Source organism: Rhea pennata, chromosome 8, assembly GCF_028389875.1.
Source record: "Rhea pennata isolate bPtePen1 chromosome 8, bPtePen1.pri, whole genome shotgun sequence".
Taxonomy (NCBI): Eukaryota; Metazoa; Chordata; class Aves; order Rheiformes; family Rheidae; genus Rhea; species Rhea pennata.
The window spans coordinates 20,071,770-20,096,969 of NC_084670.1; the positions used below are offsets into that span (position 1 = coordinate 20,071,770).

General features: G+C 38.5%; 1 protein-coding gene across 2 annotated transcripts; it reads right to left on the minus strand.

The window, feature by feature from the left end:
• On the minus strand, nt 1–23,647 carry ALG14 (ALG14 UDP-N-acetylglucosaminyltransferase subunit). 2 transcript variants are annotated; one of them, XM_062581649.1, is made up of 4 exons: nt 23,443–23,643; nt 21,143–21,294; nt 15,796–15,918; nt 1–427 (listed from the first exon to the last, which is right to left on the minus strand). In XM_062581649.1, exons 1-4 carry the CDS (start codon nt 23,576–23,578, stop codon nt 197–199), a joined length of 642 nt encoding a protein of 213 aa, XP_062437633.1. In that variant the 5' UTR covers nt 23,579–23,643; the 3' UTR covers nt 1–196. The 2 variants fall into 2 exon arrangements, with proteins under 2 accessions (XP_062437633.1, XP_062437634.1); XM_062581650.1 differs by lacking the exon at nt 15,796–15,918 and having other exon boundaries at nt 23,443–23,647.
• Nucleotides 23,648–25,200: the final 1,553 nt, after the last annotated feature.

The window sequence follows — 25,200 nt, forward strand, 5'->3', positions numbered from 1 at the left end:
TTTAATGTAAAGATATCTTTATTATTGTCTGCTTTTCCAATACCAGCCTAATTTCTTAACAAGAATTTTGAAAATAAATTATGTTAAAATATTGTTTTTAATTACAATTTTAATTACAATTTATTTTAACATTAAAATATGTTAAAAAAGTGAGGAGCTTTCTGAGTTTATTTTAGGTAACACATGTCTTCTGTTGTTACACTATCCGACCAAGATATACTGACTTGGGATATTTTTCCTTTAGAGCAGGCCATTGAACAATGAAGTGATCCGAAAAGTAGTAAAGAATCTTTCCAGAGAGGGATAAAGTTTCCACGCGGCAGATGCTCTCTACGTACACAATGATTGCTCTCTTTAATCCTAGAAGCCCAAGAAGTAGAGCGGATATACAGACAGGAACACATGTTCCTGGTCCATTGCACAATATCTAAAAGAAATGAAATATTTTACAAAAGTAAATCAGGGAATTTTTCATATGGTAAAGAGCCAAGAGTGTACATGTTCTTATCTTTTAGTTTTTAATACATCTTTAGAAGATGTATTACATCATCTTCTTTTAATACATCTTCTAAAGATGTATTAAAATCTAGAAGAGGTCAAGAGAATGTTTAAAGAAAAAAAAGACAAATCAACAAAATGATTTCAAAGTAGCTGCAAAAAGGCCGTACTTCTTTACATGTCAGGGAGGAGGAGAAGAGCTCTGAGACAGGTCAGTTAATCTGCTAACAAGGAAGCAGCATTCCTTGGCTCCTATGAATACAGTTACAACAGTCTCCATTCTCAATAACAGCTTTGTGTTATATCAAATATGAGATTTCAGTACAGATTAAGGCATAATAAGGCCAAAAAAGTTTAATTAGGATTACTAAACCTGGGATCCAGATATAAACCTCTTGGACTTTGGCTTAAGTCAGTAAAACACTTAGAGTTCAGCAAAAATGTGCTGGCGAATTAGACCTTCATCAAAATATACTAGCTCATAAGCAGGGCTGTTGGATTTTTTCTTTCTTCTTTTAGCAAACACTTGTATTTACCAAAACACCTTCCTTAAATATGCTTAATTCTACATGCCTGTCATGTGCTTGTCAGCAGAGAATCTTAAATTCACTTACAAATATTAACATTAAAGGAAGTGAACTTTCATTTTTATACATCGGTAAATTGAAGAGAAGACTGCTTAAAATTAAAAGGCATTAAACCACAGTGTGCTAGGCACTCTACTTCGGAATCTGAATTATGAGTAAAAGTACCTTGATTTCAGGCAAGGAATTTCTTACTAAATCTAACAACTACCATGTAATCAGCATTTTCTGCACAGCTGGGGGTTATGTGAAAATAAAGAGTTCTTTTATAAAATCATGGCCCTATAGCCTATGAACTTACATTTTTGTTCCAAGTTGACCAGCTTGTGAAAGATACTATTTTGGTGGGAGGGAAAAAAAAAATCACAGAGTTTCTCTTACATGGCTGCAGCAAATATACTCCAGAATGTTTCCTCCCCTGCTTTGGGGCAAGATACCACTGATAAGCTTGTTAACAATACCTTGGGTCTGTTAAAGGCAGTAGTTTCTGATGCTGTTGAGTGCCAAACTCTCTCTTACATTTGCCTTCCTTTGCCTCTGAGATTGCCCCAGAAATCTATTAGTTTGAGGACATGACAACCGTAACACAGTATTTTCTCATCAGAATCAACAGAACTTAATATTGTACATAAAATTGTTATCAGATTTTACCATTGATCTTAACTAAATAATTGACTAATACAAGATTTGCTGACATTTTCTTGAAGTCTCTTTGAAGTAACTTTATATATATTGTTTTAATCTAGAGAAGGCTTTTTTAGCATATTAGCACTCACAAATAGTAACTTTACTTGTATGAGAAAACTGCAAGTGTAATTCTTTTATGTTAATGATTATATGGATAAGAGAGTAAGTATAATAAATCTACTTTGCATACTAGATTTCCGAAATCAGAATAATATACTCATTTCAAACCTCCTGCTGAACTTGCTTTCAACTAAATGCACGTCAAGTCTTAAAACCTACTTTACAGTTTGGTGAGAATGAAAATCCATTCTTTATACATTTGGCTTGTCATATAACAGCATAAACCAACCACATGCTCTTTTAGCATTTCAAAGAAACTCCTCCATACCTGTGAACTAAACCACACATTTTGCCCTATTTCCTGACAGGTTAGATTAATTTGCATTGATGTTGATCCTGCTGCAGCTGGATTGCTACTGGTATCTAAAGTAAAGTATGTTTGGGTATCTCTACTTAGGAGCACCATTTGTGACTGTATGGTAAACATAGGCAGCTGAAACAACCAGGAGTGTTTTTCTGGGTCTACAGACAAAAAAACCCAGTATGTCTGCTGTAGAATCTGATCTGTGTCAGGCAAGTGTGTACGTGGCACTGAAACAGTCACAAATACCCTTTTTGCTTGTTTTTACCTTTTTTTTTTTTTTTTTTTTTTAGATTCTTATCAACCCCTAGTCTTGTTCATTTTTCTTAAGTGTTGAGTTGAGCACTCAGTTGGACTGATGATTTCAAGTTCAGAATTTAAGTGGGTAGATAGAAATACATAACACTGTTGAATAGAAGACTCCATTGACCCTTTCCTTGAGTTGCGCTACCTGGAGTGCAAACACTCTGTCCTCTTTTCATCACTCCCCAAGCCCTGTTTCTGCTGATCCACAACCCCATCCACCCCCTTGTTCTTTTCTCAGCATTTTCCATTCCACTCTGCTGGCCCTCTGTGATGTCTGCCACCTCTCTTCTCTCATTTCCTTTTTATTCTCTCAGTATTCTTTCTCCCTCTGCATCCCTATTTCCAGGCATCCTTTCAACAGTCTTCATTCTGGACTTATACTGACTTTGCTTTCTTTTAGTCTCCATCTACTATGAAAACTCAATCTAGTTAGCTAAAGCAAGGGCAAAGTTTCACAGCATTCCCCTACCTTCCACAATCTGACACAAAGCATGAAGGCCACAGACAGGATTCAAGTCAGGTAGAAATCCTACCATTCTCCTCATCTCAGCAGTTGAAGATGATAAAATTGGCTTTATAAAAACCTGAATTATTACAACCATGGTCTTTATTAAGCCACTGTTTCAGATACTTCATCCTACTTTCCACCTTTATTAAATTTGCCCAACCGCTCTAGTCCTTTTGGTAGCTGGAATTTTCATGGCTAGATCCATGCACAAAGGCCTGTGCTAGAATGAATTCCAAACTCATGTAAGTGTATTCAAAGACCACATAATGAAATAACGTTAAATGGGGTTGTTCAAACAAAATTCTAGTAAAACACCTTTACTATAGCAAGTTTGGATATGATACTCCCATTTTAATTCATTTAACCAGCAAGCTGTTGCTCAGATGCCCTCTGATTCACTGGGGAAAAAAAAAAATCAGGCAGTGAGGCAAACTATGGACTAGTAATCTCTTCAAAATACGATCTAATGATACTGCTCTTACGTAATCTGCTCTTTTCTCTCCCACACATACCCCTTCAACCAAAACAGAGCAGATGTGGCTTTAAAGGATCTCTGTAGGGAAAAATGCCCATAAAATACTCTGACAATGAATGTCCATACTCCGTATTCTTGCTTTTAGGAATCTCCCCCTGAAGGTGATTCTGATATAAACCTGCTGAACCCAGTGGACGAACAGATCCCTATCTGAATTTGAGGTCATGATCATGATAGCAGTCAGAACTACTAATCAATCTTTCTGATCATTAAAAATTAACCTTCAGTTAACCTTCAGTGCATGTCTAGAGACATGTCCTACCTGGAATTGTAACAGTTGCTGACGTGTTGGAGTGGCAATTCCCCTCCAAAAATCCTGCCTGACCAGTCCTCCCTTGCTTATTGTCACCAGGAGACAAGAATGGCCTTTCCACCATCTGGAATTTGACATCACACACACATCACATCCCACATTTCTGGGAAAACCAGCATGTCTGTTATGAAGCAGAGGAATCATTATGGGATCTATGACCTAGAAATACTGCTGTTCAGCTCATAGCAGCAAACAAACTTTTCACAAAGGTGGAAAAGACCTGATCTGTTTACAGCATTCTCCGAACATACAAGAGAAGATGTGATGTTCTACTAATGAATTGCAAAAGACAGGTCAAAATCCTGGAGAAAATGGTGTCTTCCATCTTGAAAAGATCAAGGTTTTTGCTTTATACCTTCCAGCAGAATTTAAATATCTCTCAGTGAATCCAGTGGAAATTAGTATGCAGGGAGCAGAAGCAAGCATCTATTGGGCAAGAAAGGACCAGGGCCTCTGCAAGGTCAATCAGGCTACTCAGGGTGTTTCTCAATACTATTTACCTTAGCTACAAGACCGCCTGCAGAATATTTGCCTTGCATGAGAGATGTCTCCACAGCTCTGATGTGCTTGGTTCAGCCTTCCTCAGTGATAGAGCAGAAAGAGGGAAAGAAGGGGTCAAAGACAAGTTTTGTATCACCCTTTTTACCTCTTTAAACTGCAACTGTCCAAGGACTTGCCTGGTCACTGGGCTATCTAGCTTTGCTGCCAACAAGTTGTAAGGGATTTTTCTAGAAGCCAAGAGGGCAGTGGGGTTCCTTTCCACTTATATTCTCCTTGAATGAAAAGAAATTTCCAGATAATTGTTAAGCTGGCTCACTGGTTGCCAGGCTTCACAGTTAGGCCTATAAAATAATCCTACATATTAAAATCCTCTAGCAATTCAATGTAACCAGACTTTAAACAGTACAGTAAACAAATTCATCAGTACATTAATGGAGATTTAAAAGGAAAGCAGTAGTGTATAATATTTAGACTTAGCAACTCTCACTCTAAATCTAATTTTCTATTAGTTACTTCCACATAAAAATGGAATTTCTTATTAATTCCATACAAAATGGAATAAATAGTTCTTGCCTTTCCATTTCGGGTATTTTCTACAGCTGTTAAAAGAAAGCAAGCTGGCACACAGCGAACTGCCAGGTAGCACCATTCAGCTGAAAACTGCTTTGGAGTTGGTGAATGCAACAGAGTAGCGCAGTGATGCTTACTAGCTGTAACACTGACACCACAGCTCAAGATTAAATGCAGGCCACAGGTTAAAACAAAATGCATAAAGCAGAAAACCTGCAGTTTTCATACATCTGTAAACATATGTTTGCTTGTATCTTTAATGAAAAAGCATTTGAATACTGCATGTGTTCCCAAATTACAATAACCAAAAGGACACGGCAAGGCCCCCCAAACTTAGCGGAGCGTGGCAGAACGAGGTGAGATTTGACTCGCGTGAGAAACAGCCCCGGCCTGCGGCTCGTGTCAGGGACGGGCCGCGGCCGCCCGGACGGCAGCGGGAGAGCGGGCGCGGGCGGCTGCGGGCGCAGCGCGGCGCAGGGGGGCGACGGCGCCCTGCGCGGGCACCTGCAGCGCCCGCTCCCCAGGCGCCGGAGCGACCGGCCAGGAGCAAGGGGACGGGCCGCGGGGAGAACGGCCACAGCCGCGGTGACGCAAAATGCGCTGAAAAATCAGCGCCTGTGCAGCTGATATCACATGGTCTTTGTAGGTCTCTGCAAGTAAACAGACTTTTCTTTAACAATGTATGAAAAAAATCAGCTAGGTATCTTCTATCTTCTGTTTCCTAGCAAGAATTGTGGGCCTAAAAAGTTACATATTAACAATAACTTTATTTTGCTTGCATTTTTGCCGGACTGCTTAAACCCCCTTTTTTGCTACATACTTCATTTCAATGGCTAATTAACATTTGGGAACAGAAAGTAACTGTTCTCCCTATTGGGAAATGAAAGTCCACACGATACCTCTGAGGTTTCTTGGAAAAGCCAAGGGAATCTGAATAGCTGTTCCTGATATTCTAAATGAAGGGAAGGGAAAAGGAAAGGGAAAGAGGGAAAAAAAAAGAAAAAAAAAGCAAGCAAGCAAGCACGGGAGAGAGAGGAAATGGGAAATCAGTCTGAATTACAATTAGAAAGAAGTTAGCACAGAGGAAAAGAGAATTTTGAAAAATGAGTATACTGTCATCCACTCAAAAAAGAGACTTAAGCAAAAAGTGTGCCTGTTTGCAAGGCTTGATTTAAAAAATTATGAAAATACGTAATTTTCTATCAAAAATAAGGAGCAGTATAAATCCATCTCATTCAGCTCAGATCAACAAATCAGACCACCTAAAAATCTGACAAAGCTCCTCAGCCAAAGATACTTTCAGTTTCTCATTTTAGACTCTGAGTTAAGCAAGTGACAGGTTAGTGGCTTTCTGGCTTGCTAGGTGAAGTGAATCCTGGCTTTGGAATGAATTTTCAAAGGTCAGCAAGGAGATACACTAGTTATAGAAAGCAGCCAAAGGACTAAAGGAGTTGTAATCTGTGAATTGTATTTTATTTTAATTGCTTGTTTCTAGTTAGAGACATCCAAACTTTGTGCCACTGAGAGCTGCAGTTATATAAATAAAAAAATGGAGAATTGTGGCAAGTTGTAAAACCTCACAAAATCAGCTTTAGAAAATTCCAGAAACAAGGACAGACACCCCCCCCCCAAAAAAAAAAAAAAAAAAAAAAAAAAAAAAAAACTTTCACAAAGGCCTTAGCAGAAATAACAATAAACAAACATAATTCAGTGAAATATAAATACAGAAAATTAACAAGGAGCAGACGACACAAACAAAGCCTTCTTCAGGAAACTGCAAATCTGACCTTAGCATTACCCAAAGGATCATTGAGAAACAAGGGAAACAGGGCACAGAGTGATTAAAACGCTTAAAAACAGAGAAGCTGAACAGACAGATTTGATGCAAACTGAGAAGAGGGTCTAAGACACTGAAATAAAAATTAACAGGAACATGATAATAAAATATTATTTTCCTTTCATCAGAGCTAGTCTTGAACCATTGCATTCATCTGGTAGGATCTAGGATTTTGACACTTCAAGGGTGTAATTACACCACGGAATGTGTAATTCAGGAGTGTAATCATGATTTCAGAGTGTAACTGCAAATGTTTGTGTATATTTAGGGTTTTTTTTTTTTGCAATTTTTATTTTTTTCTGTGACACAAGAAGTAAGAGAGATTTCTCAATTAATTCATTTGTATATTGCTATGCAAATTACAGCATCATCATCACATGCTTTTACTATTATTTTACGGTTTTGAAAACTTCACATTAATGCTCTATAAAGTCACATATCCAGCTGAGCAATCTTTTTGTTACCTACAGAAGTACTAAGTAGCCTACACAAGTAGGAATGATCTGGCTCCTTGCTCTCAGCTGTTAGCTGTTCTCAAGGATGTGATCCAGCTGACTGCTCAGTGTATCCTGAACACCAGCTGCAGTCTATGGGAACAGAATTACAAGCATTACATCCCTGTAGTTTTGGGAGCAGCTCTCTTAGTAATAGAGACTGTTTTAATTGTAAACTTAAACTAACAAAAGCATCAGTGAATAAATGTTTCAACTTTTAATTGTAAGTATATCTACATTGTGAATTTGTGATCAAGATGCAAGCCTGGAAAGTCAAGAAACCTGGGTTGTGCTCATGGCTCTGCTGTGGACTTGCCATGGGAGTTGGGGCAAATTGCTTACTTCATCTGCACATTGGTATTTTCAAATTTAAGATGCAGAAAACCATAATTTATCCCTCATGCAAGTGGATCAAGATTCCCATAGATCCATCTCAATGAAGATCACCAGGTATGGAAAATGTTACCTTTATTACTCAATTGGTTAGCGTGTGGTGCTAATAACATCAAGGTCGTGGGTTCAATCCCCATATGGGCCATTTGTTTGAGGGTTGGACTAGATGATCTCCAGAGGTCCCTTCCAACCTTACCAATTCTATGATTGGTATGCATTTTGACTTATTAGTGTATCCTGAGAGCAAGATAAAATGTATGTCTTTATTTTCTTTTGAGTAGAATTATATTTTTAATATGTTCAGATGTAGCAGTTTATTTCTTCATAATGAATACTTCTAAAAAGTTTCAGAAGCTGGTTTATGTAGAAGTAAAGGTAAAAACAGATCTTCTAGGGAATATAAGTCTATCTGATAATCAGAAAAACAAGAGAAACATGAAATTAAGAGACAAAGGGATTTCTAGTGATAAAAGTTAGCTTTTGTGGGTATTTTTAATAATGTAAACTTAACTCATCTACTTAAGCATGTGGGAGAGAGTGTCCTTGTTGAAGCTCTTCTAGTTTAGCTCTCTAGCTGTGTAGTCTGAAGTAAATCAATTAATTAAAGTGGAATTGAATAGATACATTTTGATCTTCTAAATCACTTGAATGACCAAAAGTACAAAATGTAACTATTACTGTATTCTATAGCAACAGCTCATGCTCAAGCTAGTCAGTAGTTTGTAGTATTGCCTTGAAAACATTCCTAGTCTACTTCTGGGCATTTTGCTGGTATGGCATTTTTTATTATCACCTAATACCCACAGTAGGTGAGGTACTTTTCAGAGCAAGCAGAGACATGCATGGTCCTAGAGGCAGATTACCTAACCAGGATAAGTAAGATTAGTGACTGCCAGAGTGGGGAAGACAGGAGCAACCTCTTAAATGAGGAAACCTTGCACTTGAGTTTCTAATCTGCATTACCTTTTTTTCAGCTTTAGCTGAGATTATTATTTTCATCATAGATAAAATACATTAGGGAGCATCCATAACTCTTTTGCTTTCCCTTTAAAACAGGGTGGGTAAGGGAGATAAAAATCCTATCCAGTAGATTTTTTCAGAAGAGAAAAGCAGAGGCTCCATGAAATCACTAGGGACTAGATCTGCAGCAGGATTTATATGTGACAGTGCTGAGCATTGTCACATCTGCCCCCCAGGCATGTAGTTGCCTGGCCCTGAGTTACTAAGCTTGGGGCAAGAGCCAAGGGAAAGGGCCCAGCTGACGTACTTTGGATCAGCTGCCATATGCAAAGCAGCGAGAGACGCTCCTGGTAACTGGATCTCAGGAGTGAGCTATGTATGTGGCTATTCAACTGTCAAGAGTTAAACAACTCAGGACTCTTTCTGGGTATCCCTAGGGGCTTTACTGATGAAAAGGAAGATAACCAGGATAATTAAGAGCATCAAGAGTTAGGCAACAGCTTAGAGAAGAAAGTTTGAGAATTTAGATGTGTATCCATGCAGAAGCATGCGGGTTTGACTTTTTCTGCTTGTTTGTTTTGGATGATGAACCTAACCTTAGGCATCCTTCTCAACTGCCCCTGTATTTTAGGTGAAAGGTAATGATGAGGAGGAAAAAACCTGTGGAGTTTTTGTATCCCTCCACATATTTGTTGCTTCTGCAGGTATGTGGGAGCAGAATGGGACATGTGAGCCCAGCATGTTCTCTGGCCTAGCTGCCAAATGTAAAATGAGAAAGATGTAACCAAACAATCATAAACAATAGTAAATGATGGTTGTAAAACTGCATTAATGCTTGAATCTGCCAGAATGTTTGTGCTGGTTATTAAATTTTAAATCCACAACCTGACTGTTGGTGGGATCAACCAAACATCATTATCTCTGCCAGAAGAAGAGTATGAAAAAACAGGGGCACAGGAACTGAGTCTAGTAAGAAATTGCGGGAGATGGACAAAAGGTTGTTTAAAGAAGAACAAGATTATGAAGGCAGAGGCAGGCTGGAGAATGAATTCCCTACATATACACATTGCTGTGGAATGGGTTTCTGGTTTATTGCTGTTGCTGATAAATTAGTGGGAAGCACAGGAGACTTGACTTTCTGTGGATGAGAAAGATGGTCATAATAATGGTGATAATAATAATTATGACCATAATAATGGTCATAAAGGGGCTTTTTGTCAAGCAAATGAAATGCTAGCTAGTAAACTACATTTGTAGCTATGGACACTAGCTACAATACTTTCAGGAAGCCATTGTCACTCTGAGTGTCACCCTAGCTAAGCTAGAACCTGTAAGTCTTTAGATTAGAGTGCCCCCCAAAATACTATCAATACAAAATAAGATTTTAGAATCTATTTTAAAAACTAATGGTGTATCTCATTTTGTAGCTATCACAGAGTACTGCTAATTATGGTAACAGTACTACCCAAAAGGAAAAGGGAAACGAAATCTGAAGATTGCTAAATATAGTTATATGTATTACTAATAATGACTTAAAATCATTCTTTAATTGCAAATCTCAGTGTGTTTGTCATGTGCTCATTTAGTTAAAACTTGAAATAGGTATCTTAGGTTAGCTAAAACAGTGACATTTTACATGTACATAAATATCTTTAGGAGGCTACTGCCTAATCACTGTATAGCAAGAACCCTCATCAAATACCTGCCTGCAATTTCTCTGCAATGCAAAACCTGGAGCAGCTAGCAGTCTGCATCTGGATACCAGTGATCCGGTTCAGTGGCCAGATTTAGCGAGGTTATTTACTCGAAACAATGGTGTACAGTGTTTGTGGAAGTCGTGTGACAGGAAGACCAGGATATTTGTTAGGTTCATGACATAGGTAATGGGTTAAGATGGATCAGTCTTTAATTTAAACTTGGCTAAGATCTCACTTCACCTTTACTGCTACTGCTGTTCTCCTGACACCCCAGTTCACTTATCTCTCAGGTGAATGGTTTTGTGCACAAGCTCAGCAAGGTTGTTGTGAGTTTTGTGGGGGTTTTTTGTTTTGTTTTTCCTAACCAAGTATAGAAAAGTGGTGTGTATAGGTATATCTAAATGTAGTCATAGAAATGATAGTAGTGCAGTATAGATCTACCAAACTAGCTTGGAATATCTTTGGAAGTTTCTGTGCTCGGCAGAGGGTAAATTTACATTGTGGCTGCAGGGTAGCTGCACACAGCACACAAGATACAAGATAGAGGAGGGGCAAAGAAGACTCCAATGTAACTTTGGATGGCTTAACTTTATTTTCTTTCTAGACTATGCAATTTATAGCATTGATCATCTTAATCTGATGTGTTTATTTTGACTGTTTTGATCACAGAAGAACAATGGTAGCTGGGACGTAGTATGAAAGCAATCTGGACCAAAAGAATTGTAAGTTAGGCAGAAAGATTTAGTGTACATGAGAATGTACCATATCCTATTAATACTACATTATACAAAGTTCACTTGTTAAGAAGTGAATAGAGAAATAAGGCCAGCACCCAGATTTTGTTTTTCTACAAAGATCTAATAAGAATCGTGATATTAGGGACAATAACTTATTATTCATCATAGCAATTTGTTAAAGTGCTATGAACTTAAGACATTTTGAGCATGGTACAAAGAACGGAAAATCTTAGCTAAATGAAATAATGATCTCCTTTCATATAGCTTACTGTGTGAATATTTCTGTAACAGTTAAAAAGCTTGTTGTTGTGTATTTAACCAGTCTGGGGACCAGGCATGTATGATGGGATATCCAGGCTTCATATGAGTCATAACAGAATCAGCAGGCTGCTAGAGCCATAATCAGCTGTGCATTAAAACAAAGATTTTAAGCCTCTACAAAGTAGTTTAAAAAGGAGAGTCCCACTCAGTTGATAGCAGGGGGGGAGGCAGAAAGCAGAACTTGTTTCACTTGCTGTACAGATGAAAACTACTCGCTAGAGATCTCCCATGCAAAGGAGGCCCTAATGTGAAAGTATGGCCACCTTTGCTTAGTTTAACACAGGCTTCCCCAAATAGGCAGATGATTTCAGATCACTGCTATCTCAGGCTCTGCAGAGCGCTGAGACAGCAGGATCCACTGAAGAGTATACTCAGAAAGCAAAAGTCTAGTTCTAAGGGTCTAGCATGCACAATGCAGTAATGAATTGAGCTTTATGCAATATTCTTGCACAATGCTAGAAAAAAATTCATTATATTAATGGAAAGCACAGTGTTGACCCAGTTATGACCTAGCCCAAATACGGTTGAAAATGAGGACTGGATGCAATCTCTGTACAGCTTTCTATTGTATGGTGTGTGTTTATCCTTCGTGTTCAATTGGTATTTTGGATATGCCAGAATGACTGGCATATTTGTGACCTGGCCAAAGTGCTAGATCACCTGAAGACCTGCTTTCAGGGTTGGTAAATCAGCTCAGAGACAAGGAGGATAGTTTTGAAAGCAGCAAGAGAACTGAAGAGTGGTTTCCTCTGACCTTGAACTTCCTGACTGACTTGAGGCATATTGTAGAGAAGCTCGAACATTGGCTTAGTCCTTCTTGGACATCAAATAATCTATGTGAGATCCAGTAATTCTCTCTAGCTTTGGGGAAATCTCTCAGCTTGTGTATTTTTTTTCCTGTAACTGTCTAAGAAGGATTTGCACCTCTTCCTAGTTAATAGATCTTCTGATGTCTTATCTGGGTTTTAAGTCTCCTCTTAGCCTTCCTTCTCAATGAAGGCATTAATCTCGCTTCTCTGACAATCTGCCCATTTTCACAGTAAGAATTTACAGTCTTTGAGGCTAGGATTGCATATTAAAGCTAACTGCAACTGATGAATAGTTTGAAAATTTTTCTAGGGGCAAGGAAGGTGTGAACAGTGTGCTGGCACAAGTTGAACTTTCTCTGAATTTTAGGCCTCTGCATAGGAAGCCTATCAAAGACAGACATGCTATAAAAACTGCCTGGGATAAATGCAAGTGCCAGTGTACTGAAGGTGCATCTCTAGAATTCTGGTACTTGGCCATAAGAGCAAAAGTTGATCTTTGCTTCTGGCATCTTAATCTTGTTACTTGGTTTCATATCTCTAGAAGGATTTAACTTTGCAGAGTGTAGATGTGTGTAACTCAGAAATGGGCACCTTGGAGATGATCTCAAATCGATCAACTAAAACTTTTACATTTTTTAAACTCTCTGAAGGCCTGTTTTAAGCATAGGGTGAGTCCTGCAAGTCAGTAGGTCTCCTGGGAAATGTTCCATTCTTTCTGAATTCAGTATCTTGAAGAAGAGTTAAATGAAACTGCTTTCTCAGGCAAAGTAACCTAAGAGGAGCTTTGTCAGAAGACCAAAGTGAGATACAAAGAGGGGACAGTGCTCACATAAATAAGGATATACAAAGTAACTCCTATGCAGCTAGGTTTGCTGCCTTCCCTTTGCGCCTATTTTGGTTCCAGAGATGCACTAGTTATGCCAGCCTGAACCTATCTGCTCCAAATGGTTTCACACCTCCCTTTTCTGCACCTAATGGTTTCACAGCCTCCCCTTGCAGTACTCTTGTCCTGCATTCCTTGATAACTGAAACTGCAACAGTACTGCTTTTCTCTAGCTTTCAGGTGCCCAGAGAAGACTTCAATCAAAGGATGGATCTTACAGCCCTCAAACATATACACTTTTCTGATGACCCTAGAAGCAAGTGTAAGAATTTCAGGATTGCTCCTGGATATAAATAACTTAGAAGTAATCCAATGTCGTCTTTTTCTGCAGTTTAACAAAAGCAGTTGCCTAGACTGCTTTTAGTATGCTCTACTGTTTAAAAATATGAAGCATAATGTAATACTGTGCTTGCTTTTTCTAAACTTGGGTGTTGATTTCTGTGCCAAGAGTTATAGAAGAATCCTGTAAACTCCAGCATTTGTTTCACCCTTTCTAGGTCTTTAAACTACTGTTATGTTCACCCACAAGTAGGGGGAGCTGCCGTTCGCTAAGAACACTTTCAGCTAAGGGCAGTTAAACATTAGCAGTTGCTTCACACACAGCATAAAATCTTTTCACTGGCAGTGTAAGGCATTTTCATCTTTATATCACTTTTCTTTGAAAAATATCCTAAAATCTTTACAAGCTCTCTGACTTGCTGTATTTTAAAGAATTCTTAAACTATGATATGCATACAACTGGCAATATGCAACCAACTTTCAAGTTTTGTAAGATTCAGCATAAAGCTGGAGATATTTCTGCCAGCAGCAATACCAGCTGCTGTTGTTGCTGATAATGGTGCCTGGCAAAAAATATTTGGAAACTCCCTTCGCTCCTTTCCCTCCACCCAGTATGTAACCATCCATAAGAAACCTTTGGATAGAATTTTGAAATGTTGGTTCATCTAATACCACAAAAGGCTTAAGAACCTTGCTAAAATTTATTAATAATTTTACAAGGACAAGTGTTTTTCAAAAGCATTAGGGGCTTTCTTGGTCTACTGTAACTTATCAACTCCAGTACTAGTTCTAATACTGGTAGAGGTAAACCTTGCTATCACTTTAAATTCCTCTGGTAAACAGAGGAACCATGCACTGTTAGTAACTTTCTGCTCTTCTATGATGTGTTCTGTTGACAATTTTGGTAACGTATTAAGCTACAAAGTGGGATGTCCCAGTCAAGTTCATTTGCAATAATAATCTAATAAAATTTATATATATATTAAATGCAAACAGTAGTGTAGCAAGGTGATCCTCAACTATTTGTTACTTTCCTTACCTATGTCTGCTTCATGTAAAGATCCCTCTATTTCCCCCCCACGAGTTAAAGCCACTGTAAAAAAAAAAAAAAAAAAAAAAAAAAAAAAAAAAAAAAAAGAGGGGGAGGGGCAAGCTAGCTCTTCCTCCCTCCCAACTTTGCCCTGGTCTCCAGTTTTCAGAATGGGCTAGAAAAATAAGAACTGCAAAGAAGTTACTTCTGTTGTTTTGTACCCTAAACTGTTCTGGAAACTCTGGCAAGCAAGTAGCTTTCCACCTGATAGGAACTGACCAGTACTATTGAAGCCAATTAGATGAAATAATTCACAGGAACCTCTATAAATGTTCAAAAGAGCACAAATATAGTTGACCCTCTTCAGAATTAGTAATACAGTTCACAATGAGAGCTAAAGAAACCTGCTTACAGGCATCCTCTGTGGGTATACATGCTGCTACTAAATTATGAAAAAGATCTTGTAACTGCATATGTTTATACAGGCTTCACTTAAATATCTTAAACCCCACAAAACTTGATTTGAAATTCTGTTAAAATAATGTCTTTTAAAAACTCAAGCTTGGATATCTGACACTTTAAAATGACTGCAGCTCTAGGAAAAGACTTGTTTTAATGAAATTTCTCGTAAAGAATTGTAAGACTGAAACTCTGGAGTTTAATGCACTGTGTTTTAACTCTCGTATTAACTCTGAAATATCTGTTTTGTTTATTTTTATTTTTACAGCCTGACAACTCTGAATGCTCTGACTTGATTAAGTTTGTGGAATATTATTAAAAATGCATTGTAATTTGCATGAGATTAGTAGTTTTGTGAACAGCTTGAAAAATTTACCAAGTGAGATGAATCTAGTTGCCACTTCAGCAGTGACTGGTTTTTGTCACTAGATGAGATAATGAATGCCAGTCAGCCAGAGACTGAATAAACCTGCATGTAGCTGAAAAGTCCGTGTAAGCAAAAGAATTGAATTTGTATGTATTTCTGCTGATCTGAATCTGCCTGTTCCAGACTGGTCATACCATTTTAGGAGTAAGATCAGTCAACAGAATAACCAGGATTTCAAGCACAGTTTGTGCTGTTGCAATCCTGAAGAGATATTATCAGGAACCTGCGACCTTGTTTATGCCAGCTCTACTAGCATTTACAAGGGAGTAACAAACTATGAAGTTGCTTGCAAAATGCTGGGGTAGAGGGGTGGAAACTGGTATTTGATATCCTAACTCATCAGCAGTGCAATCCTTCCTCTGTTTCTTATTGTATTGCTACTATCTCTGTTTCAGCTTTAATTTTATATTCAGAAACATTTTCCTGTGAACTGTAAATCTAAGCATACATGAGAGATACAGTCTGCAATATCTTGATATTCCAAATGATATTCCAAATTTTATACAGCAGATCAGCAAGTTCTCAATTAAGATTTACTTTACCTACCAAATCTGGTTTCAGTTTGTAGGTCAAAGGAAGGGAATAAAGTATGGAGTACAGAGTTGTTACCATGGAGGAGGTCCAAGACTGTCTAACCTCACGGCTTCTGGGAATGCGATCAAGGGTGAACTGGAAGAGAGCATGATAAGCTGAATTGTTATTTCTCTAAGAATTTTGTTGTTTTTCTATAAAGTTATTAGACCTACTGGTGCCAACTCTTTTTTGGGTAAATTAGTTTGGAAGTGTTTGATATGAAATCTTTTCTTAGGTGCCTTATTTAGTGTCATGTGTAGCACTTCTGGCAAAACAGTACAACAAAATACCAGAACTATGCATCTATTTTTTTAATCTCTTCTACTGTTACTTTAAAACATTCCTAACTTAATAAACAACTTAGCTAGAGCAACTTCATTTGCAGTATGTTAACTTTGTACCCCACCTAGTGGTTAGTGAGACACATTTCTAGGTTTGATTAGATGCAGTCCAAACAATATGACTCTCTTCTGTCTTTTCCCTGAAGAAAATAACTTTTCTCTATCAATGTCCAATGCATACTACTAAAAAGGTAATGACAAATATCACTCTCCTTTAAATGATTGCTCAATGAGTATTCAAAATTGCAATGTGCACATTCAAAATGTCTACACGAATAAGCAGAAAGGAACATTTTATCATTAAAAAGTTCAAGAAAAAGTTTTCTTTTCCTAGGGATCGATTCTCTATGTATAAAAGGTATTAAATTAACAAAACATAGATGTTTTCTTTTTGCCTCAGAACACAGTATGTGGTTAATAGGACTTGGGCTTCCTGCACTCTTCCCAGATAGTTTTACCTTGACCTAGAGGAATCACACCTAAGAACACATTGCTAAATCAGCAAGCAGTCCTGATGCCAGTGAAATTTTTGACTCTTTAAATGAGTCAAATACATTAGCTGCAACGTAGTGTTCAGTGATGTTGACGCATTGTTTAGATCTGTACGATGGTCACTAACTTCATATGGGACACCAGATCACTACTGCTCTTGCAGAACTTGTATTGGAAGTGGGAGGCCCTGAATGTCATCATAAACACTGAAAATTCCTCAGTTATTTCAAATACAGCATTTCTAATTGATATAGCTTAGCCCTGGTGATTTGCGACTGGAAAAGATGATGTTGCAATAGCTGTACATCAAAACTAAAGATTGAATAACAAAAACTGGTAGCTTTCTTATATAAAAGATGGAAAGAATTATTAAAAAGCATAGAAATGCAGGATATTAACTTCTTGACAGAAATGATCTCATTTCATTGCAATAAACTGCTTTAATTATTGTCATACTAGAAAGTGTCAAGAGATGTTACAAACTACATGTTTTATTTGCAGGTGTTGAAACTCTGATTGCACTAGTCTGCCAACAGCATGCGGAAAAATAAACATGCCCCCTGCTACAGGAATCTGGTTATCACTACCTCTCTATTTCTTAAGAGCTTTGGAACAGAACAAGTGATTAAAAAAAAATGCCAGAAAGTAAAGTTTAGACCCTTGTAGTTATCTTTTAATAAATAATTGTCATTAAAATGTGCGTAAGAACTTAAAGTAGTTGTAGGGAATATTTTCCAAAGATGTCAGTTCCTGAATAAAATTCAGATTTACTTAGGTAAAAGTTTTTAAATAGTTTGGTTTTTTTTTTCATCGACTTACATCTTGTTCTACGAATGCAAAATTCTTGAAGTTCATAAACTTACAAAAGAAGAAAGACTGGAATGTTTTCAATGTCGCACAACAGAATTTCTAGATTTGACATAGACAAGTTTTAATTTGATCTAGACAATTTTTAAAGCATGGTACCATAGAATAATTCTAACAGTGAAGCTGCCTTTCAAAAAAAATTTTTTTTTGCATTCACCATGCTCCCTTTGGCAAAGAGCAAACAATGGTATTCAATTCTGCAATAAATATGTATGATAAGGCAATTTTAGGCTGATCAGGGTTCAGTGGAACTATATAGAGCCTCGCTTTAAGAATGCAGCTAAACAATCTCTGCTTAAAACAAACAAACAACATATTGTATAGAATTTTCTTCATCATAGAAAATGGATTTCAGCAAAACTTGTCAGGGATCCCAAACAGTATCAAAGGAGAAATCTACTTGTAAGACACAAATAGAGATCAAACTGATTTTTATCTATATTATCTAAAAAACGTGCTTGAAACTTTGAATGCCAGTGTCCATCTCCTATGTTATGACTTTGGCCCACATATCAATCAACTCTTGAATGTTAAGCTGGGAATTTTTTTTTCTCATTTAAAAACCACCACCAGATGCTTCTGCAATTTGTCTCTCTCATCTAAGGAGAGACTATTATTAAGCACCTCCTGCATCTTTTCCTGGAAGAGTTTATAGTATGTCTGACATCAGAGATTGACAAGCTGATCTCCTATAGTCTCCTATTGTCGAATTTACTTTTCATTATTTCTTCAGCAGAGTCAGAAACCACCTCAATTCTTGAGCCAAATGTTTCAAACTGGCAATTCAAAACGGGCTGACTGAAGTACTGCAATTTTAAAATCAGCGATGCAGTCCTTTACCTAGTTAGTGTTGTTATTTTGCAAGCATGCAAGGAGAAGCTGTGCCACTGCTGTGATTTATTATAATATGCTCAACTGAACACAATAAAGTTCTTCTAAAGGAATTGGATTTATTCAGCCCCCTGTCATGCTGAGGGGTAAAGTCTCCTTGCATGGTTTCTTTCATGAACCATGAAATGGAAAAGAATGTGTGGCTGGGTTAGCACTATGTAAAGGCTAGTTAATCTGGTTACCCATCTCAGACATGAGGATTTGACAAATGGAGGTATAAGCTCCAGTGAAAAATGCAGATCTGAGTTCTTCAGTCAGCAAATCTAAGTTGTCCTTAGACCTGGTCAGTCCTGCCCCTGCTGCTAGACCTGGTCAGTAGGGCAGGCACCAGGGGGAAGCAAATTCTTTACCCTGAGTGCAGAAGGTTCCCTGGATATTTGCTGTGGAGGAACCACATAGAGCAACCGTGGTTACAGGTTAGGAGGAGCAGAAAACAGAGAGGCAAGCAATAGTGTGACAAGAGACTTTCCATAGCAGATACTTGGGTTGGTAGAACTACATGATTTTCTTTTCAGGAGACTTGGTAGGTAGAAGTGCAATACTTCATTTCTTATAAGCAAGAGGTTCATTCCTGCTTCTTTTCCTTCTCCCTGAATTCTGCAGGTTTAGGACAGGTGTAAACCACAGATCAAGAAGAGAACTTCATTATATTTGGTGGTTTTTACATGGTAATCTGTTAAATGAGTAAACAGATTTTCTTTTAGCTTGTTATTGTCGCAGTCCGTTTTCTATCCAATCTGTGACTTGCACTCACTATTTAGCTCCGGAGAAATCCACTTCCTTGACAAGAAGAATAAAGAAATGACAGTGGGCTGTACTTTTCAGAATTCTCCCATTCATTTATTCAAAGCTGTAAGAAGCCACTAATACATGAGTTCTAAAGATCTTATGCTCTATAACATACCCTGTGCCAAAACACATAGTTGAAAGCACACTCTGGAAGTAAGCAAATATTGGAAGCAAAATGGAAATTATTTTCCATTTTCCCTCTGAATACTTTTGCTGAGTGGTCAGTGTGCATTGGAAAAAAAAGAATGGCCAAAGGAAAATGAGCATTTCTTATCTGGCTGTGTTCCTCTAACTTTTTACCTCCAAAGAAAACGTAAATACATGATCCTACAAGCAGTTGAAGGGGATAGGGAAGGGAAGTTGCTTAGCAAAACTAACTAGATGAAAGCTCCATAATACTTTAATACTCAAAAGATATATTTTAAATTTAATAATTTAGGTTTGGACATTTTTCAGATGAGTGAATATGACTGGTTCTTTAAGTGAATGACCAATTACCAAGCAAGATTTCTCTGAAGAAGAGATACCTCCAACGTCGGTGATGGAAGATGAGTTACTTTAAATCACTCTTAATTAAGCTTTCATCCTCAGCATGCACTGAGAGAAGAGATTGCCATGCTGAGTTTTAAACTGAGTCATCCTCACTTGATTCAGCAACTTGGAGTATGCAAACAACTCTCATCTTTAAAGTTGAAAGTGGTGATAAACAAAGTTTTAAATGTCATTCCTGAGTAAGTCTGTTGCTCACATTGGCAGCGCTTGATTTATTTGAAGAGGGCTAATTCTGAAAATCATTAGTACTGAGTTCTACAGTCTTTAGTTCCAGTAGTACTGCAGAAGACAACAGAAGTATTAGAGACGTACCATATGAAATCGATACCATGTAAATAATTCATTCACAGTATGTTGTACTACTTGCTTTAAAAGACTAATATTTATGTAGTCACTATATTCCTTTCTATTGTACAGGCTTATTTCTAGATAAAACTATTATCATTCTACTAATGTCACTGGACATCAGATCATACTTTATATTAGCAGAGAGTCATATTGCTGTCTGTTAATCATATGGCATATTAGCTCAAAGCAGGCAAAGGTCTGATGAAAAGATAATGGAATTTTTTCACAATCTTGTATGATTTTTAGGAATTTAGAAGACTGATTCAGCATTTGTTCAGGTCATCAACCAGAAAGCTATCTGATACTAAGTGGTACTGTACACTTTCTAAACATCTGTGTAATGTGTGCTCAATTTTAAAAACAAAACAATCTAGTAACACACAAAAAGAATACAACTTTAATTAAGGTTTTCTGAAGTTTTTAATTAGATAGAACATTTTAGATACCACTTCTTTCAATAATGTATGTAACTGAGGGGAATGCTGAACTAAAACACGAAAAACCCACCGCGTTTCTGTCTCAGTATTTTTACAGTTACAAATAACACTTTATGGCTAACTAGTGGACAAAATTAATAAGAGATTTATTTTCAGTGTGCTTTTCTTGAGCAATAGGTAGTCTTCTATGTATAATCACTTTCACTACGATTACGTTTGCTCATTTCTTTAAAAAGATTAACATGTTTAACAGCAGGTAAAGACCATTTTAAAAGAAAGTAAGGAAAGTGGCAGTGAAAATTGGAAGCAAGAATGGCATTTGATGCTATCTTAAAGTGTATTTATTTTGCATTTCCTGGGTCTCTAATACAGCATTAATCAACTGTGCTTATCTAGTTCACCTTCAAAATGTAAAAAATAACGTGTATAGAAAGGTAGCTTCAGCTGAATTTTAGTGAAAGTGGTTATCAATAGCTACAAAAAAAAATCAAACAATAGATGCTGATCTTAAAAATCCTTTTCAAAAATCACTTTCAAAGTGCCTTGAATTACTATGTCATGTCATGATCAGTTTATCTTACAAGAACATATTTAACAAGTTACCTGGGAATTGGAGAAAATTTCAGCTCTTTTTTGTTCAAAGGAACGTATTTTAGCTTCACTCATCTTATCTGAGTCTGCGAGAATATAATGTCTAGGAGAATATGACTCTGACAAACAACTAAGTAACCTCAGGACTTCTGTTGTATGCCCACCTGTAAAAAAAAAAAAATAGGAAAAGAAAAAAAAGGAAACTGCAGTTGACATATGAAACCTTTTGTAGTTTCCAATTTCTTCAGCTGAATCACTCACTTTTCCTTTTAAAACTTATAGTATCAGTCACACTCTTCCACAAGTGAAGGATTCAACTAGAAGTTGTTTGAGATTGTTTAAGTAACACAAATAGAATTCAACTCCCATTGAAGCTACATTGATAGAACTTTTTTGATTTAATCGGCTTGAAGCAGGTTCACACAGAAGAGAAACATTTGTGTTTAATGTCATGTACACAATGAAAAAATGACTGGGCAAAGAGTTATATCGTAATCCATATTCAAAAGCCATGACAGCATGGGGCAACTGCCAAAATGAAACTGAAGATCCCATTCAGATCTGCATCTTGAAAGCGTAACTCTCACTGAATCCACTTATCAGCCTTATGACATGAAGATCAGCTTCAGGGACTGCACTTTCTCAAATCATAACACCGAAATCATGTGGGCAGTGATTTTACTCTGCTACTAAGCCAAACTAAAAGCTGAATGCTGACAGAACAAACAGTCCTGCCACTGCCAAGTGCTTTAACTTGAGTGGGTGTTGACATCCTTTTAACTGCAAGGTCACCTTGTGCAGGGAGCTAAATTGACAGGACACTGGAGAGAAGGGGAGTTTGTTTTCTTCTATTTCTGGGGGGTGGTGTTCACTTTTTGTCAGTTTAGTTCCCTGAGCTGCCTTGGCCTGGAGCTTTGTGAATGCCTGTGGTAGTGAAAGAGGGAAGGGGGAAGGCTGTCAAGGCTAGGCAAAGTGCAGCGGGCTCACCTTTTATCTGTCAGGCTGGGTCAGCTCAGTGTCAAACTGCACCTTTAAGTATGCGCAAAAGCATTTACTGGATCTGTTACTTTTCTCTTTGCCACATGTTGCAAAACAAAACAGTAATCTAAATGTATTCCTACTATCTCTGTCCAATTTCATTGTAAGTTTTCTAAGAGACTGTGCTACTGAAGTCAAGTATTATTAGCTGGCAAAAAAAATGACAGACAAAGAGCGCTACACTGCTTGGATTAGGCACTACAATTTGTCACCTTTCTCTATATTTTCATGCAGTATTTTTCAAATGATTTTAGGGGGAATTTCTCATGAGCAATGGTTAGTTGAAGCTTCTATAAATTTTATTGCACTCTAGTGAGTATTCACAGAAAAACAAGAGATTCCTATTTCAAAAAAGTTTCCAAGACTAAATTTGAACATTAAATGAAACTTAACTGACTTAAGAGTTATTTTGTCTGACAAACTTAGAGTCTTTTTCTTTTTTTAAAGTACAAATTAAACTTCAAAGGACTGAAGAAAGCAAGCATATTTCCAGTCCTTTAAAAAACAAGTGAAGATGACCTGAGAAATTATAAACCTAATGGTCAAACTTAGATGGCAGAAAGACCTGGAATTCATTATTAGTGTACAAAAACTACAGGGATACCGAGGTGATGAAATCAAAGCTTGCCTAAGATTTGTCATTGGCAAATTTTCAAGCTCATCTGATCTGACAAAATAACTGCCCAGCAAGTTTGGGGAAGTAATGAGGAGTACCAGATGTGACACGCTTTGACAACAGTAAGGCTTCTGGTAGACCTAAGTGACAGTCTCTTAAGTAAACTACAAAAATGTGATTTAGATAAAATTATTAAAAAGTGTGGTGTATGTACGGGATCATCAATAATTTGGTGTCAGAAGAAGATCAAGTAGCTAGCTGCAAAAGTTTGTCCTGCTTAAGTCCTTGCCAATACAGTCCTTAAAGAATGAATTAGTTAATGAATGAAACTCGCGGGCAGCCTCCAGGATCTGAAACCAAAGCACCAGTTATACATATGGACAAAAATGCCTAAAATAAAGACGTAAAAAGACGTAGAAATTTAGTGAGTGCTCGTGAAAACCAAAGCCGCGCGGGGCGGGCCCGCGGGTGCCGGCACCGGCGGGACACGGGTGCTGCCCCAGACTACAACTCCCGGCAGGCACCGGGGCAGCGCGCGGCAGCCCCGCGGGCCCCGCCCCCGCGCTGCCTGCCGGGAGCGGTAGTTCCTGGGGCCGGCCGCGGAGAGCGAGCCGCGCCGTGCTGTGTGGCGCGGCGCGCTCGCGGCAGCCCTACTTACCGGAGCCGGCCACCACCAGGAGGCTGAGGGGAGGTGTCTGCCGGCCGCGGCGGCGCCTCGCTAGGAGAGCCAAAGGGACGAGCAGTAAGGGGAGGAGCAGGACGGCGGCGCCCAGCCACGGGAGCAGGCGCTCCATGGTGCAGCCGCGGAGCCCCCAGCGGCCCCGCGCGGAAGGAGGCGCTCGCGCCTCCCGGCTGACGGCGGCCGGCGTGGCCCAAACCTCCCCGCTTGTCCGCGCGCTGCCGCGCCCCGCTGGGCGTTTACGCGTCCGCAGCGGCGGCAGCTAACGGCTGCCGCGGCGCCGGGGGAGCGGCCCGCGCCGGGGATGGGCCCCGCGGGCCCGGCGAGGTTAGCGGGCCGGGCCGGTGCGGCGCGCCCTAGCGCTGGGCCTGCGTGCGGGCGCCGCTCGGGCGGCCGTTGCGGCCGTTGGAGGCGGGAGGGGCGCGCGCGGCCGTGGCGGTGCTGGCAGGCATCGTCTGAGTAAGAGCGCGCCGGGGTCTTCGGATGTGGGAGTTATATGTATGTTAGCAATAAAGGCCAATAAAATGTAAGGCGTTTCTTGAATTTAAAAAGGCTGGGAGTGTGTTCCCATAAATGTTTTAAAAGTGTTGTGGTTTATTGATGAGAACAGCAGAAATCGGCATCTGCTTTCACTGCTACAACTACAAATCAGCTGAGTTCGTGGAGCCCTAAAGCATCTCAGTGTCAGAGCTTGGCCACGAGGGTAAATACATGCGAGTACTTTCATGGCGTTGCATGCTGATACAATCCTCGGTGTCCCAAGCCTGCCTTTTCTGCGTGTGTGTTGCAGTTAGTTGAAAGGAGTTTTAATTACTTTAGTTAATTTATAAATTGAGAAGTACATATTAAAGAAATACTCATGTGATTCCACTCACACATACAGAAGGGAAGCAAGGAATTTGGAAGCATATTTGGATGTAATCTTTATCCAGATATGTATACATACGTGGAATTATTGTTTTTTTACATAACCTACAATAATGCATAAAATTAAGTATATTAATGTTTTGCTACCTCTCTTAATTCTTATTTTTATTTGTTGTAATACTCCACCTTTTTATTTCAGTAAGAAATGTGGAGCAGCATATTTTTCATCTCTGTCAGCATCCAGTCTTTGTTGGGGAGATTGTGATGATTCAGCTATTGGACTAATCTCAGACAGGCACTTGGTAAAAAGAGTAAGAGATTACATTTTATGATTTGGAAAGAGTAAACTTCAGCAGAGTTTCTTTATCACTGTGCTTTAATTATATGCCAGGGAGCCAGGTCCTCCTACTGGCCTAGAAATTGGGATCTCTGACTCCAGAACTTCTATGAGTGGTTTAACACCATTGCTTATGGGGTGGCTTGTCAAGCGTGTGAAAGATGGCTGGCTGCTGAGCATTTGCACCTCAAGTGCACAAACACAATGGGTCAAACCATTGGAATTATGCATCTGTCTGTTAGCTGGTTTCTGTTTTTTTCTTTCTGTTCATTCTGAACAAAAAGTCCTTTTTTCAAAGAATAATCCAATATGAATTTATAAAACAAGTGAATAAGTTCTACAGCCGCTAAAATACTAATTTTGTCCATGTTAAAGGTAGAAGAGGAAACACAATTTTTAAGTGAAAGTAATGTCCCTGATCTAAAATGCATCACAGCTTACCAGGAGTATAGATAACAATTGTTTTAAGAATTTTTTTCTGAAGTGTTTTAACATCTTCACTTTGTTCTTGTTTGTTCCTACAATAAGAAGTA